This window comes from Colletotrichum jinshuiense, chromosome 6 (genome assembly GCF_051148585.1).
Source record: "Colletotrichum jinshuiense chromosome 6, complete sequence".
NCBI lineage: Eukaryota > Fungi > Ascomycota > Sordariomycetes > Glomerellales > Glomerellaceae > Colletotrichum > Colletotrichum jinshuiense.
Window position 1 is genome coordinate 348412 of NC_139313.1, and position 15929 is coordinate 364340.

The 15929-nt window shown below is 50.2% G+C and overlaps 3 protein-coding genes across 3 annotated transcripts; 2 read left to right on the forward strand and 1 right to left on the reverse strand.

Annotated features, from left to right (window-relative positions):
- Positions 1-2686: 2686 nt before the first annotated feature.
- On the forward strand, positions 2687-6608 carry EsH8_VI_000086 (S8 family peptidase; the record flags this gene model as incomplete). Its single annotated transcript, XM_083271339.1, has 12 exons — positions 2687-2875; positions 2942-3280; positions 3336-3741; positions 3799-3926; positions 3984-4120; positions 4172-4311; positions 4367-4564; positions 4613-4692; positions 4759-4898; positions 4953-5383; positions 5451-5629; positions 5682-6608. 12 exons carry the CDS (start codon positions 2687-2689, stop codon positions 6606-6608), a joined length of 3294 nt encoding a protein of 1097 aa, XP_083126513.1.
- Positions 6609-10593: 3985 nt separating this feature from the next.
- Positions 10594-12925, forward strand: EsH8_VI_000087 (uncharacterized protein; the record flags this gene model as incomplete). The annotated part of the gene is made up of 3 exons (XM_083271340.1): positions 10594-10618; positions 10683-11395; positions 11447-12925. 3 exons carry the CDS (start codon positions 10594-10596, stop codon positions 12923-12925), a joined length of 2217 nt encoding a protein of 738 aa, XP_083126514.1.
- A 589-nt stretch (positions 12926-13514) lies between these two features.
- Positions 13515-15428, reverse strand: EsH8_VI_000088 (F-box protein; the record flags this gene model as incomplete). The annotated part of the gene is made up of 2 exons (XM_083271341.1): positions 13515-13857; positions 14620-15428. 2 exons carry the CDS (start codon positions 15426-15428, stop codon positions 13515-13517), a joined length of 1152 nt encoding a protein of 383 aa, XP_083126515.1.
- Between the last annotated feature and the right edge of the window lie 501 nt (positions 15429-15929).

Here is a 15929-nt window from a genome sequence, read left to right on the forward strand (position 1 = left end):
CTTTTGTCATATGGCTTAACTTGTAGCGAAGCCAATCCTCCAATGCATCACAACTATATATTTGGTACCTTCTGTCCCGAAAAAATACATTTTTTAAATTTTGAGCAGCGGCAAGGGCTGCTCTGGAGGTTTGAATAATTTGTCTTTTCGTTCTCTCATTGTTGCACAGTTCCCTTCAGACATTGTTTGTTCTTGCTAACAGGAGCTTCCGTAATCTTGGAATCAACGCCATGTTCTGTGGTTAAGCAATCTGTCTTCTCATACAACAGAAAACAGAAAATATTCCAGCATGTTACAATACTTTCTCCCGTTTAAGCAACGCCATCCTGCGCCTTCTCAACGCAAAGAATGCCAGGGGTGTGGGACAACTTGCTGCGGTAAACGTACTGTTTCAAATATCATGACTAATTGACAAGTCTACCATTTCGAATCATCCGTTGTGCAGAGACGTTGTTCGCAGCTTAAAATAGCTTGCATCAGCTGCTGAGTCGATTTGTCTAATCAGCTTGGAGATTTCATTGCTCAAATTTCTTCTGAGCACGCAAATTCCTCTTGAAGGTTGCAGGTGGTCAATCAGCTCGCAACTTTTCAGCTTTTCGCCATATAGATCTACATGTCTCGTTCCCATTTACCAATGCCACCTTCAATGTGACCCAATTTATCGGCAGTGGCTAGGATTCGTTCTTCCTAGATCCGATTTGCAGAAACAACTCATTGGATACTAGCGTAGGAAACCTTTGGCAGTGAGTTGCCAAACACCATATTTCAAAGGGTTACGGAACAATTATTAATATGAGATCTCCATGAAAGGTGCTAGTTTCATATATTGTAGTGTCTGTGTTTCCGTCAACAAATACAGTGAGCGCGTTTCGCGATGAGTTGAATCTCGTGCCTCACGTCTGGCTTATGTGATTGAGCAGTCTTTAAGGATTGAAAAGATGTGCTACTAACTATTTATAACCGTTGCCTTATAAAACACGATTTAGGTCCTGTATTTGGTGCGAATTCCCGGCTGATAGGTGAAACCTGTGTGGGGAATAATACCGAATTATGGGTAAGAATTATTATTGGATGGGATTTGACGAAGCTAAAATTTAAGCATATCAAAACTGCTGATGTCGGCAAGTATGGTGGTGTGCTCTGTTTCTCGCCTACTGCCCTAGCTTTTTATCCTTTCCAAAGGTAGGCACTCCCTAAATTTCATTCGTAGTTACTGCGGTCCAAAATTGCGCCGGGTCCTACGGCTCTGCTCTTTAGTACCCGTAGAGTGTTAGAGGTCGATAATCAAGCAACAGATGGTCACCGGTTAGCGGCAGAAGCAAGATAAATCATTGAGCCTGAAATTACAAAGCGCATGCAGTGGATTGTATTTTGCGGTATAACGGAAGCAATAGCACCCGTAAAGTATCATCCGATTTTGTGACAAAGATAACATTAGTATGGTGTTCCTTCCAAGTTTCCAACGCTCTTGCTGCGCAGCTGCAGGATATATGATGTTGCAGTTGCATTGCAGGTCTCGGGCAGTTCAATCCGGTGCTAGATGGGTGAGTACAGCATCCTTTCGGAAGGTGTCAAGAGACTTGAAAATTGCCAAGACCTAATGAGTGAGATGGATGTGCGGACAGATAGAACCACCGGTTCCGTAACCATAATGCCATAGTGTCTTGGCTTCGAACTTTCGTGCATTTATCCCTCATGTCAGCATATGACCCTGCACCATGCAGGGTCCTCCTCCCACACCAGATGACCACATTCAATAAAAGCTCCACTTCAAGAGATCGAATCGGTGACAGGACAATCGCTTGATAGTTTCGGTAATGGTGGCTATTCATATAACGAGCGGTGGATTTCGTTGTTTGTCATCGAACTCGATGTATCAATTAGTCGTATTGACCCACGTTACAGTAATAGCATACCATTTTGCCACTTCGAATAATTAACGAGGAAATATGTTCAGTTAGCCACTTGAGCATCTCATGTAATAAACAGACAAGACTCTATTGAACAAGCCGATTTCGGATCTTCAGGATGGTTGGCTTCTTCAGGCTGCCTTGCGAACCTTCACATTATACGGGGTGAACAGGGGTTGTTCCTGCATGAGGCATCGGAGCAGGGTCTAGGTCGGAAGACGATATCGGATAACATTTTAAAAATCAGCTCATGATGGGATTCAATGACCATTTGCGCCCAGTGGGGAAGTCTGGGCCGCTGTTGTATTCAGCGTTATACCCGAGCACGGATTGCTCCGCGTTCCAACTGTCGTTTTTATCACATTAGACGCTGCAATCAACGCCATTGGCGGATAGTACGCCAAGAACCGATGGATGCCACCTCGGTAGAAACAACGTGTATAACCGGCTAACACCGAGCGGGAAGCTGCCATCTAATCTAATCATTTACATCTATTCGGATCCACTCCGATGCAACTGAGCCACTGAGCGCAACAGCTCCCCTGCATCATGTCATGGGTCCGCAGGTAGTATCCCCTTTCACTAGGATACAGGATCATGGTGGCTTGGGGGTGGTAATACGGCATTCGGGTCAATCTGGAAATACATAAGAGTATGACATGGCAGCCTTCAAAGTTGCAGCCTCCCGCCGGTTAAGCATCTGAGCCTGTATGTCTTTCTGTCTAACGAAGGCCTCATACGACACCAGCAGCTGATCTTGGCCGCTGTAATTCATTATGGGAGTCAGGCTTCTCATAGGACTGGCTTCGCTGCTCCTTTCGGGGGCGGCTTTAGGCCAGACCACATCCGACGACCCTGAAGCCATCCTTGGGCCCATCTCTCCAATTTCCGTTGACAGCGGACGATACATCGTGAAATTCTCGCCTACTGGCTCTGCGAAATTTAGGAAACGTGACGGAACCTTGGTATGACCGATCTACTATTAATATTCCACTATCGGTATTGTGACTTGCAACTGACACAGCCCATAGGATACTGCCGATTTCTTCAGCAGTCTCCAGGACTCTGGTAACGATGCCTCGCCAGCCGTCAGCTTCAACTCGGAACTCTTTCACGGTGCTTCCTTTGACCTGAAGAACGATACGTCTGAGACCGTCGCCGGCATTGAAGCCTTGCCAGAAGTTGAGAAGATCTGGTCGGCTGCGCTTTTCTCGATTCCCATCACTAGCGAAGCAGTTGTGGAGTCGGAGTTTCCATTGTGGAACCCTCACAACGATACCAACGTAGCCCTCGCACACTCCAGCGGTCACCTTGGGGAGGGCGTGGTTGTTGCTATAATTGATACAGGCATAGACTATAACCACCCTGCTGTAGGTTTTCCTGTGGTATGAGTTCTGCGAGCTTTCTGGGCTAACAAAAGCCTAGCTTGGTGGAGGGTTTGGGGCTGGCTTCAAGGTCGAGGGCGGTTACGATCTCGTTGGAGACAACTATGAAGTGGGGGCCGATTACGTCCCGGACGAGGATCCCATTGACTGTAATGGCCATGGTACTCATGTTGCTGGTATCGTCGCCAGCAGCAACGAGCTTTTACCTGGCGTTGCGCCTTCGGCTCGTCTCCGCGCCTATAAAGTCTTTGGATGCTCAGGTAGTGCCTACGAAGATGTGATTGTCGCCGGTTTCCTTCGGGCACACGAGGAAGGGGCCGATATCATCAGCGCCTCCCTTGGCTCGAACCGAGGCTTCGCTGATACAGCGCTCGCCGTGGTGGCAACCTCTATCCAAGCCGATGGTACATTTGTGTCCATTGCTGCAGGAAATGCAGGAGAAACAAGTAAGTATAAATCGTAGCATTGAAAAGCCACCAGACCATCTGACCTGAATGCTCTAGATGGCCCATGGTACACCAGTAGTGGCGGCAACGGCTTCGGTAGCACCGCTGTGGGAAGCGTGGAACACGACGAGTTGGTCGCCTGGACAGCTACTGCACGCTCAAGCAGCGGCGAATCTCGGGACTTCGTAAGCTTACAGTTCTTATTGGTATTGATGAATTTCTTGGCTCACAATGAGTGTCAGGTCTACCTAGCGGATAACGGAGTTCAGTGGGCACTTAATGGTACAGCGCCCGCTTCTTTTCCTCCTAGGCCACGGGAGCACAGCGACCAGTGCGGTGTGTCATCTGGTATTCCAGACACTAATGTCCTGGTCCACCCGTAAGTTTATACCTATTTCACGTTCTATTGTTAGTCGTTGACAGAATCTAGGCGCCAGGACTGTGGATGGCAGCGAACTGATAGCTCCATGATGAATAAGGTTGACTGGGTCCTGCTCTATAACTACAATGGCTCCGACTGGGAAATCCCCGCCCGCACACGATACAACCGAGAAACTCAGCCTAAAGGATGTAAGTGAGGTACACTTATACTATTGAGAGATAATGGTCTGACAATTACCATCAGTCAGCTTAATCACTTACGAAGATGGAGACTGGCTCGTCAGCCAGCACGAGAACAACTACACTGTGACTTTCGAGTTTGTCAACGATAACAAACCTATTGCTATTGGAGTTCCTTCCTATGCGGGCGGCAGAATCGACCAATTTACCTCCTGGGGCCCAACCCTAGACGCTCGAATGGCCCCTCAGATCTCGGCGCCAGGTATGTCATTTGATTCATCAAAGAAGCAATCCAACTAATAGTTGCAAGGCGGATCAATTTTCTCAACCTTCCCGATTGGCTCTGGTGGCTGGGCAACACTCTCCGGTACCAGCATGGCCACACCTTACGTACGTGTTGATTGTCCCCTCGGCCTGTTTTCTGCTGCAAAGTTCTACTTCTCTAACGCAAATCAGATCTCGGGCGTTGCCGCCTTGTTCTTTGCCTCGCGCGGCGGCCGTGCTGCACTCGGTGATGGAGGTGCCAAGCTGGCTCATGAGGTGATCGTGGCCAGCGGTAACCCGATTCGTCACTACGATGGAACCGACAACCTTGCGTATGTATATTACCGTCCATTTTCTCATGTTTTATGGAGTTAACTTGTATGTAGCTCTGTTGCTCATCAAGGAGCGGGTTTGGTTGATGCTTTCAAGGTTGTAGAGTACTCGACACTCGTTAGTCCTGCCGAAATCAACCTCAACGACACCGACCATTTCCAGGGGACTCACGAGGTTCGAATTACCAACTCCGGTGATCAGTCCGTGACCTATCAGTTTGGCCACGAAGCTGGTATTACAATTCTAACCAAGCATACGGGGGATGCCTGGACTTCCATCTCGCCTCCCTACGTCAGTGGCGAGGGAAACGTTGCCACTGTTGAGTTCTCCGGTAGTCAACTCGTTTTAGGTCCAGGAGAGAGTGGTACCTTCTCCATCACTTTCACTGAGCCGCCTGCACCTGCAGCGAACACTCTTCCTGTGTTTGGAGGATCAATCGTAGTTGCTGGTTCTCATGGAGAGGTTCTGCGAGTTACCTATATGGGTAAGCTTTATTTGCTAGATGTATTCAGTGCATTTATGCGTACTATTATGCTGACCAAATCCCACAGGAGTCAAGGGTTCAATCTACTCTAGTGACATTTGGGAAATGGAACGAGGCGTCCCTCTACTTACGAGTGGTTACGGCGGCCTCATGGAGGATGGCCATGACTATACGTTTGAGGAAGGTGGAGTTGTTCCACAACCGTACTTCAACGTGCTGTGGTCAACCCAAGAAATCAGCTTCGATGTAAGAATCATGTCTCCAAGAAATTGCATCGGAATTTAACTTTTTTATACAGTATGTTGCAAGAGACTGGAACGAGTCTGACTGGGCTTATCCGGCAGTTCCGGGACAAAACAAGTACTACGGATCTGTCATCACGGTACCTCAGGGTCTTGCCAACACGGTCACACCATTCCCTATCAGAAACTACCCGCGCAATGGCGGAGGCGTATATGCAACGCCATCGAACAAGTTTGCCCATGGTGGGGATATTCCAGCTGGAGAATATCGCATTCTCTGTCGTGCTCTCCGCACTTTCGGCGACCCCAATAACCTGAACGACTGGCAGTACAAGATCTCTCCTTGGTTCAATGTTACGAGAGAGAAACCTCCTGTTACTGCAACCCCTACGACAATTGAGGGAACTCCGGTCCCAACGACATCATCAGTCAGCCTCCCTGAACCATGCGCCGCGACTTCGACCCCTGTCAGCATCAAGGCTACTCTTCCTTCTGGCGAGGGGCCTTACAATCTGTATCTCTACAGCGATTTCGCCTCAATTGATCTGACGGGTTCGCAGACGCCTCTGAACTTCTCCATAACGAACGATAACCAGGTTCAAACGTGGATCAATTCTGCGTGGAGGTTCCTTGCGGTTCACACCAATACCAACAGCTTGGTATATGTCTATGGATCTAGCCGCGTTACCGGCGCGTTTTCTTTCCTTGGCTGCTCTGTTGTAGATGGAGAATTGCGATGCGAGTCGAACGGAAAGACAGCATTGTACGTCTGCGACAGCAATAACGGCCTTCTGCGCCATGGCACCGGGCCACTCGATGGTTGCCAAGCCGTGACCCTCAGCATTGAGGACAGAGAAAACCCGAACTGCGCCATAGCGACTCCATCTTTGACTGTTACAGAGATCACGGAGATCACGGCTGCACCTACTACTTTCGCAACTGCAGTTATCACTTCTTCTCCAGAGGTTACAGTTGCTGTTTGAACTTCTTTCTCATAACGGTCATGGATATTGGCCTTTGGCGCCTGAAGTATTCTGATAATGCAAATACACTACTTTATCCCAATCTCTTTATGACTATTTCAAAGTATATACAACTTAATGCTGTAAATATTCGTCCGCATGATGTAAAGTGATTCGTTTTAAGCCCCACATGTATCGCACAACTCGCTAAGGTATATATGTTCGCCAATCACGTTTAGACAAGTTTATTAACTAACCTCGCCGACAAGCCCTATGCAAAAATTGGCCTTTGGACTTCAGACTTTGGACATTAAAACCTTCGCCTTCATAGGTGATGATAGCCCTGACTATTTGGTGTCGACGTGTGTTCAAGCATCGTCTTGTATGGGAAAGCTCAAAAGTTTGGGTTTGGGGCCGCAAGACAGTGAATCTCTATACCAGAGTAAAAGATGTCTAGATGATATCAAGAGCGATAATAACAAGAACTGTAGCAGTAGTAGTAAGAAATTCAAGTTTTGTCACAATGCATGTAAGCTGCAATTGCAACTGTGCAACTGCGGTTCCGGTTTTGCGTCACAAGTTTTTAAGTGTGTATTTGATAGGGTGTGTGGTAGCAGTAGCGTAAGTGGTGGCACAGGGATGGCAATGCGAAATATTTGAACAATGTACTTGATCTGCCACTCCTTCCCCGGTTTATTTGTCTGCGGACCCAAGTGTTAGATCTCTAGCAAGCAGTAAAAGACGTCGCCCGTTTGTGAATGCTTAAAACTGAGATGCACATTTTAAAAGGCTATATGAAAGGGGGGGGGGTTTTTTTGGGCTCGAGTAGCCGAATAAACAATGCAAGGATCCGGTATCTACCTTGCGATTTGACAGGTGGCATTGCTGTCTGCAATCTACTACTTAATTAAGGTTTGTCTCTTTAATTATAAGACGAACAAACTAGGTTACTGAGTATTATGTTGGGATGACACTAGGCAACCTAGACATTTGTAGTTTGCCGATTAACCGTGACTAGCGTCACCCTTGCGTGTGACACTAAACGCGACCACAGATGCGAGAAACTCGGAAGACGTAAAGCAAATATAGACAGTGCTCATATCCACTCCGGCAAGCATCTGCCGTGATTAATAATTAAACTACTTACGCTTAGAAACCAAAGAAAGGACCTGGGGGACGCGATGCCAAAAGAACATTCTTCTAAGCTTCGAACTGAATATGACCGTCCTCAAATACGATTATAAGTACTGCACTATAACTCTATGTTGGTGTGATAAAAATATTTTAAATCAGTCCGACTACCACAATGATCTTTCTAAACGTCATCCTACTTGCCGCCTTGTTTGTGGTCGTCCAGGCAAGCCCAGTCTTGGTGGCAAACAATGCACGCACACTTTATCAATTTCAAGACCACACACGGGTCGAGAATATCGCTGTGCGCAAGAATGGAAATCTTCTCGTCACTCTATCCGATAGACCGGAACTATACGAAGTTGATCCATTTAACCCGTCGTCTTCGAAGCTCATTCACCACTTCGCCGGCTATTCAGGCCTTGGTGGCATCACCGAAACCACACCAGATGTATTCGTAGTGAACGCAGGAAACATCACTTTTGGACCAATTCGTCCTGTTCCCAAGTCCTTCTCTGTGTGGAAAGTGGACTTGAGTTACAGACATAGCGCCAGGGTTTCCAAGGTCACGGACATACCTGAAGCAGTATACCTCAACGGCATGACAACTTTAAATGCTCGAGACGGTGTTATCCTCACTGGTGATTGCGCCAGTGGCCGCGTCTTCCGTCTAGATACGAATACCGGGAACTATACCGTGGCACTTCAAAACGAACTGTTGCAACCTCCCCCAAACGCCACATTGCCAGTCGGCGTCAACGGCATTAGGATGTTCCGGGACTATCTGTACTTCACGAACACATTCAAGGCGATTTACGCTCGCGTTCCTGTTGACTTGGTTACAGGAGCAGCAGTGGGGCCATACGAAGTTTTAGATTCCAATGTTGTCGCCGATGACCTGGCTGTCAAGGCCGGAGTTGGATACCTTGCGGGAAGCATAGGAAACGTTGTCATCAAAGTCAAATCTGACAAGGAAGAAAATGTCATTGCTGGTAATCTCAATTCCACAGTAGTTGCCGGTGCTACTTCAACTGCTTTCGGAAGGACTAAGAAAGATAAAAATATTCTTTATGTTGTTACTAGTGGAACAGAGATATCGCCGGTTAACGGAACGTTTGTAGAGCCAGGAAAGATAGTTGCTTTAGATATATAAAGAGATAATCCCTTGGGAATTCAATGTAATACAAGTACGGGAAATGTCCTCACATCATAGAGTATCAAGTCAAAAGCATGAAAACCCCTTCAATGCGGGCACGTATGCCGGCGCTGCTGCCAACATCACTTGTGAGGGAATCGGACGTGTACGTTTCTTAACTGTTTTTCCCATCTAAATTAGTTAGAACTTGAATCGACTGATTAGGATTGATAAACATGTATCTTATTTCCTGTCATGTTTTCAGCTTAACATCTTACTTCTGGAAAAAGAAAATGGATCTTGACTGGCCGCTGAAAACGTGTTTGATTTTCTAAACTGTACGTCTTATTCAACAGGACTATGCTGCCTAGTGAGTGTTTGATTCGAACATAATGCAACAGCCTAATAGAAACACTAATCCTGCTCAACATTATTGCACAGTGAGTGACAAGGCTTAGCTCACTGGATATTTATGTAGTCGCCCACTCTCGATCAAGTTGAACCAATTCCGAATAAAAGGTTTCATGTATGGCAGCTCTTAGGAGGGAGCCATACATTTGGAATATCAACCTAACGAACGAATGCTTTCCCAGCTGGGACAAGCCAGCCATCCTAACTTGTTACACATCACGGCGTTGGGCAGGAAACAGGAGGTTCTTAGACAAGAACGGCAATTCAGTGTTATGTTCAAATTATCAGCAGCCGACAAGCAAAGTTGAACAAATATTCAAGCACGATTAGAAGATGCAAACCAAAAATATTAGAAAATTGCAAAAGAGAAGGGCCCTAACCAGGGATCGAACCTGGGACCTCTCCCAGAAGTGGGTTTTTAGCCCTAAGGGAGAATCATACCGCTAGACCATCAGGGCTGATAGTACAACTGATTGCTCGGTTGCTGCCCGTTCTTCGGAAAATGCGGATTCTATCGCCCTAGCGTGGAGTCTCTTCGTCGTCCCGTTCGAACAAATAATCCGAGTGACTAGTTCTTGCAAGCCACAACGTTCATTCGCTCTATCTTTTATTTCTCTTGACACAATTATACATTCAGTCAGGTCAATTAGTTGAAGAAAATAAGAATTCATTCATGCAGCTAAACATTGCGTATGTAAAGCTATTTGTCTCCGAGAGCCTTAATATTCTTTCATGACGTGCTGTAAATCTAGTGGCCCAGCTTCCCCATCGATCTCCCCGTTATCACCCACTAACAACGTCGTCTTGAGCACGCTGCCCGGGCATTGAGGGAACCTAAAACCTGAATTGGAAAGCGGCGTTGAAATCAAATTGGATATTGATGCGATTCTCGGGGCCTCTGATGAGTGGTATTCGTTTTCTCTACTGTAAACTCCGTCAAGACACGGCTCTATCTCCGGTAACGGATCATTGGCTACTCCGATGCCCACAGACTGGATGTGCTGACTAAGGTCGCGGCAGCGCCGGTCTCAGGCGGCGACAAGCCCCACCCACCGCCAATCCGGTTGACAGGGCGCTTTCGGCAGTGGTAGCTGACGTGAGAACTTCCTCCCTCACTATATGGCAAAACACTGATGAGAAGTCGAAGTGCTCAGCTTCACGTGCTATTGTACCCGGGTATGAGATATTAACTCATATATAGCCCACCTCACCCCCTGTTGCGCCCACCAGATTCACTGACAGGGATATTTCGTAGTGAGGGGCAGCTCTACCTCTCTCATCTCATCCCACCATCATCCCGTGTCACCCCCTGCCCACGCCTCAACCGCCATGGCCAAGCGCGTGTGCATCGTTGGTACATGCCCTTGACCCCTCTTTCCCGCTTCCGGCCCAGTCTGATGCTTACTTGCTCCCTCCAGGCGCCGGGCCGTCCGGCCTCGTAGCGGCCAAGACGCTTCTCTACAACGCCCCCGCCGGTGCTTTCAACGTCACAATCTACGAAGCGCAAAAGCGCATCGGCGGCCTCTGGCCCACTCGCAAGGATGACACCGACGGCCTCGTGCATCCGCTCATGGTGGCGAACCAGAGCAAGCACACCGTCCAGTTCAGCGACCACGCCTGGGAGCCGGAGGACCCCGAACTCCCGCGCGCCTGGATGATTGGCCGCTACCTGGAGCGGTATCTTGATCGCTACAAGGGCGCCGACGTCAAGCTCGGCCATCGCGTCGTGAAGACCGACTTGGTCGCCGACGGGACATGGAATGTCACCGTTAAGTCAGAGGCCGGCGAGGAGACCACGAGTGTGTTTGATTACCTGCTCGTAACCTCCGGTTTCTTCGGCAAGCCCATTATCCCGGACGTCGTTTCTGAGAGCACAAATGTCCCCGTGATCCACAGCAGCAAGTACCGAGATCTCCAAGGCCTGTTTCCCAAGGGTGTACAAGATGGCGGCAAGATCTTGGTTGTCGGAGGGCAAATGTCGGGCGTTGAGATCTCGGGCACCATTGCGACTCACCTCTCCGCCGCCGTCAACTCGCCGGACCCGAGCCCGCTGCCAAATGCAGACAAGCTTACGGTGCAGCATCTCGTCCAGCGCCCGGTATGGGTTTTCCCGCTGTATACTACGCCCAAGGTGAGCATATTTCTCCAGCAAGAAAGACCTACATCGTTGACATGAAGGCAGCCTGCCTCAACGGCGGCTCCGTTCCTACCCCTGGATTTCCCATCCTACAACCTCAACAACCGGCCTGCACCACTGGAGAATAGTCAAGGCCACATCACTCCGGAGGCAGCGAAAATAACACACAGTATCTATGCCTCGTCCTTGGGCCAAGACCAATCCGAATTCTCCGACTCCGTCGCCGTGACTTCCAAGTACCACGCCGAACCAGCGTACCTTGCCGTCAGCGAGAACTACATGGAATTCGTCCGTTCCGGTCTCATAAAGGTCTCTAACGGCAAACTCCAAACCATCGACGGAAACCTGGCAACCGTCAGTCCCTCGGGTGACAAAATCGACAACGTCGCCGCCGTCGTGCTGGCAACCGGCTTCGACCCATCACCGTGCCTCTCATTCCTTCCGGGCCACGTTCTGGAGACCCTGAAGTACTCCCCGCAACACCCCAACCTCCCCCTCTCCCTGGCCTTCCACGGGACCCACGTCAAAGACCTCCCGACCCTGGGCTTCGTCGGCTTCTACAGGTCACCGTACTGGGCCGTGATGGAAATGCAGGCCCGCTTCATCGCGGCCCTCTGGACTCCCTCCTCCCTGGCCCCGCAGCCTCCGAAACTCTCCGACGCGCTCCTCGGCGACGCGTCGGACTGGCGCACCGTCTCGCTGCGAGACGACCCTCACGCCTCCCAGTTCCCGATGGGAGACTACGCCTACCTCATGCAGGAGTTCTCCTCCGCCCTCGGCATCCCCATCACCCCGCCACTGGAGCCGCCGACCCCGGTGCTGCCGCACAACAGCAAGCCGATGAACATCCTCACGCCGGCGCGCTACATCTCGCCCCTCGCCGACGAAGGCGCCAAGGCCGAGGCCGCAAAGTCCCTCCAGCAGACGCAGGCCACCGCCGTCGCGGGCTTGACGACGAGCCGCTTCGTCGCAAAGGCCGTGTTCCGCAGCCTCCTCGGGACGTGGAAGCTCAAGCGCAACCTCACCAGCAGGCTGCCCAGCCACCCGAGCGGCCACTTCAGCGGGACGGCCCAGTTCCTCCTCCGGGACAAGACCCCCGACGGCCTCAAGTGCGCCACCGGCCCCGCCGCGGCAGGGGAGACGTCCGACGACGGCCACCTCGCGACCGAGTACCTCTACATCGAGGACGGCGAGTTCCGCGCCGACAATGGCTTGGTCTTCAGGGCCACCCGGCGCTACGTCTGGCGCTACGACGAGCAGAGGGACTGCATGAGCGTCTGGTTCGCCAAGACGGACGACGCCAAGAGGGCCGACTACCTCTTCCACGAGATCGAGTTCCTCCCGCCTCCGGAGCAGGACCAGAAGGGCTGGCAGGCCAAGGCGGGCCACCTCTGCATTGACGACTTTTACGACGTCAAGTATGATTTTGCCTTCAAGGCCGTCAATCTCAAGGAGTGGAACATTGGATACACTGTGAATGGGCCGAAGAAGGACTACACTATATACGGGGTGTATAGACGTTAAGGGGGACTGAGAAGTAATGATAGAGGCCATAGAAAAGTCTGAGAGAAAATCACTGTTCCTTCCAATGTCACCTTTTGGTATAGCGTTGAAGCAGAACGAGTAGGGACCGAAAAGGATGAGATGGCTCTTAGGGATGTAATAGACTATCGGTGTGTCTAATCATTCTTATAGGTTTTGCTTGTTCATACTCTCCTGTTATTCCCGTCTTTACGAAGCCTCGTTTTCAACGTAACTCAATGTCCAGTCTGGCTATACCTTGGACATCCTCAAGGAGATCCACACTTACAGTTCCATGCACGCGTTGTCCACGGCCAGTTGTCAAGCGATAATACCTCTCTGCCAGGGGACGATCCGGCGACGGGCAAGCGGAGGTGGCCACGACCTCGCCATCTAATGTATGCGGTGCTGCCGGAGTCGACGCATTTTCGTGCATTGAGTGGACATCTTGTTCAAGGTCTTCCATAACCACATCTCCATCCCCATCCACTTCCCGTATGCTTCCGTCTCTCATAACTTTACTTCTTAGTACTCTTTTTTGACTTCCTGTGTTAAGCGTCCAGCAACGAGCAAATCCGTCCTTGCTGAAAGCCTAGATCAGCATATCATGGCCCGAGTCCAGTGCAAGCTCAACAATCCCCGACCAGACCGCGACGATCTGGCCATGAATGTCGATTGGGTATGGAGATCCCCGGTGGAACAGGTTGGATGCCGGATAGCCGCTGTAGTGCGCTACATCGAAGGCTCGAAGAACAGACATTGGCCACCACCATGCCCAGTCGGCTATGGGAGGGTCAACCAGGTCGTCAAGGTTTCCAAACCGGGATATGTCTCTGAACATGTCTGGCGGTATGGTGTAGAAAACGAGTAGTTGTTTGTCCGACTGAAACCCGACGCCTTCGGCCCATTGCGTTGTCGGAAAGACGGCCGCTATTCTCACACCATGAGTCAAATCAGATCCCACGGCATACAAGATTGGAGCGTTTGTGCAAGCTGCCGAAGGTGGCCAAAACTGTACTTTTCTCTGCAGACGAGTCATCGAACCAATTGGCGCATCAGCCCCTAAGCTCAAGTATCCCGTTCTGGGGTCCGTGAAGAGGATATGATAACCGTCGGCCAGCGGAACGGCTCGATAGTTGTCCGTAGTGACTGGCGTTGATCTCGAAGCCCTGTCTCCGCACCCTCTCTATGTAGCACGGCGAGTTGAAGGCTGATCTGAAGAGACAGGATGCTGCTGCTCTGTTATTGCATAGATGCTGGAGATGGCTGATTCTGGCCCAGAAGCAGATGTCTCGAGGCGTGAGATGACGGCTGGAACCTCTTGAGGATATCCGCCAAAGGCGCTGTTTAACGCCCCCAAAATATTCCAGGCTGACCTAGAAGTGGTGTCCACAGACGAAACTGAGCTAATTAGGCGAAGCTTTTTTTCGGAGTCAAAAGAAGGCCGAGGTGGAAGGAAGTAGAGGAAGTCACTCGGTGTAGACAGCGGGAAGCGGCGAACGAGATCCTGATCGGTGAGCCCATCTACCCAGTGAAGCTCGACGGCCGAGGAACAACCGAAAGCAACGCATTTTCGTTGGGGACAAATGGCAACAGAACGAGGTGGATCATCGGCCCGGCAAAGATTGCGATAGATGGCCCTAGGTCCAGTCTCGAGAGCTGGAGGGAGCGAGGCTGGCGGTTGTTGACAGACGCACGGTTGATGGGGGTTTCCCATTGCCGCACCGACGCCGAACTTGCCGACATTGTTTACGAATTGTGTTGATGGTCCCTTGGAAAGCTCAAATGATGTCCTTAGTCCGGTAATATCGCAGACGAAGCCATTCCTGCCATCGAGAACGGCAGCAATAGCATATCTTCCCCAAGAGGTGTCCAAAGCGCAAGAAATAACACGGTGGGGGCAAAGGATAGCTGCGACAGGGCGAAGGAGGCCCTTTTGGTGCCGTTGATCCTGATTCCAAGGAGATGCCGACGAGCTGTGCGATCCCGTGATTCTGCAATTGTGGTTCAACTCGTATACGTAGATGATGCCGCCGTAGCTTACAATTAAACATCGGCCACATATGCTTGTGGTGAAGATGGCAGTGTCCTTACGTGTGCCAGAGGTCGAGTAGCTGACACCCAGGCCATCGAACTGTGTTCGGCCAATTTCGACAAAAGGCGGATCGAGTCCGCCGGGTCGCGGGCCAAGTGTACACTCCCTCGCAATCCATTTTGACATGATGGTTGTTTGATCCAAGTTCTGCTTGGGTGGAACAAGATGCTGTTCCATCTTGAGGATGTTCTCGACGCTCGACCACCATCCACCTCTCTTCAGCATGTCGACGAGGACCGATCGATTCATTCCGGCCCAGAACCAGGCGCGACAGGTGTGCCGTGAAGAATTAAAGTCGTATGGATCAAGCAGAGTATAGATCTGGTGCAGTATCTCGACGGGGAGTCGCATGGCTACTGGCGCCAACAAGTGGTAGCCGTGACCGTGCAGATGCAACACATCTGCGGGCATTGCTGCCATGGTGGCTATGTACCGAAGAGCGGGTGACGCCATAAAGAGTGGTGGCTAAAGAGGATACGGCATGCAACTAATAGCTGGGCAGTAAAGGAATGGCTTCTGACTCGAAATTCCGGGAAGTGATAATATAAAACCTACACGCCAAATGAGACATGGACGATGTTGTTTGGGAGAACAGATTCCTGGAGAAAAAAAAGCAAACAAGACCGTCCGAGCTGCTCAGTAGGCCGTACAGGCAAGAACAAACTGCGGTTCCGTTCTGAGCTGTCGTCCTGGTTGTTCCTTCATATCAACTCTGTTCTGACAAAGAGGAAGGAGCTGTTAGTGGCAGTCATATCTCGGCAGCTCTCCAAAATCCCTGTTACAGCGCTTGGAACCATGCTGTTTAGTGGGCAGTATTCAATCCAAGACCCATTGGTCTAAAATATACGTTAAAACAAAAAGACTACGGAACGTATTGCATACGGTGACTACAGCATTGTGGCACTACAGTGG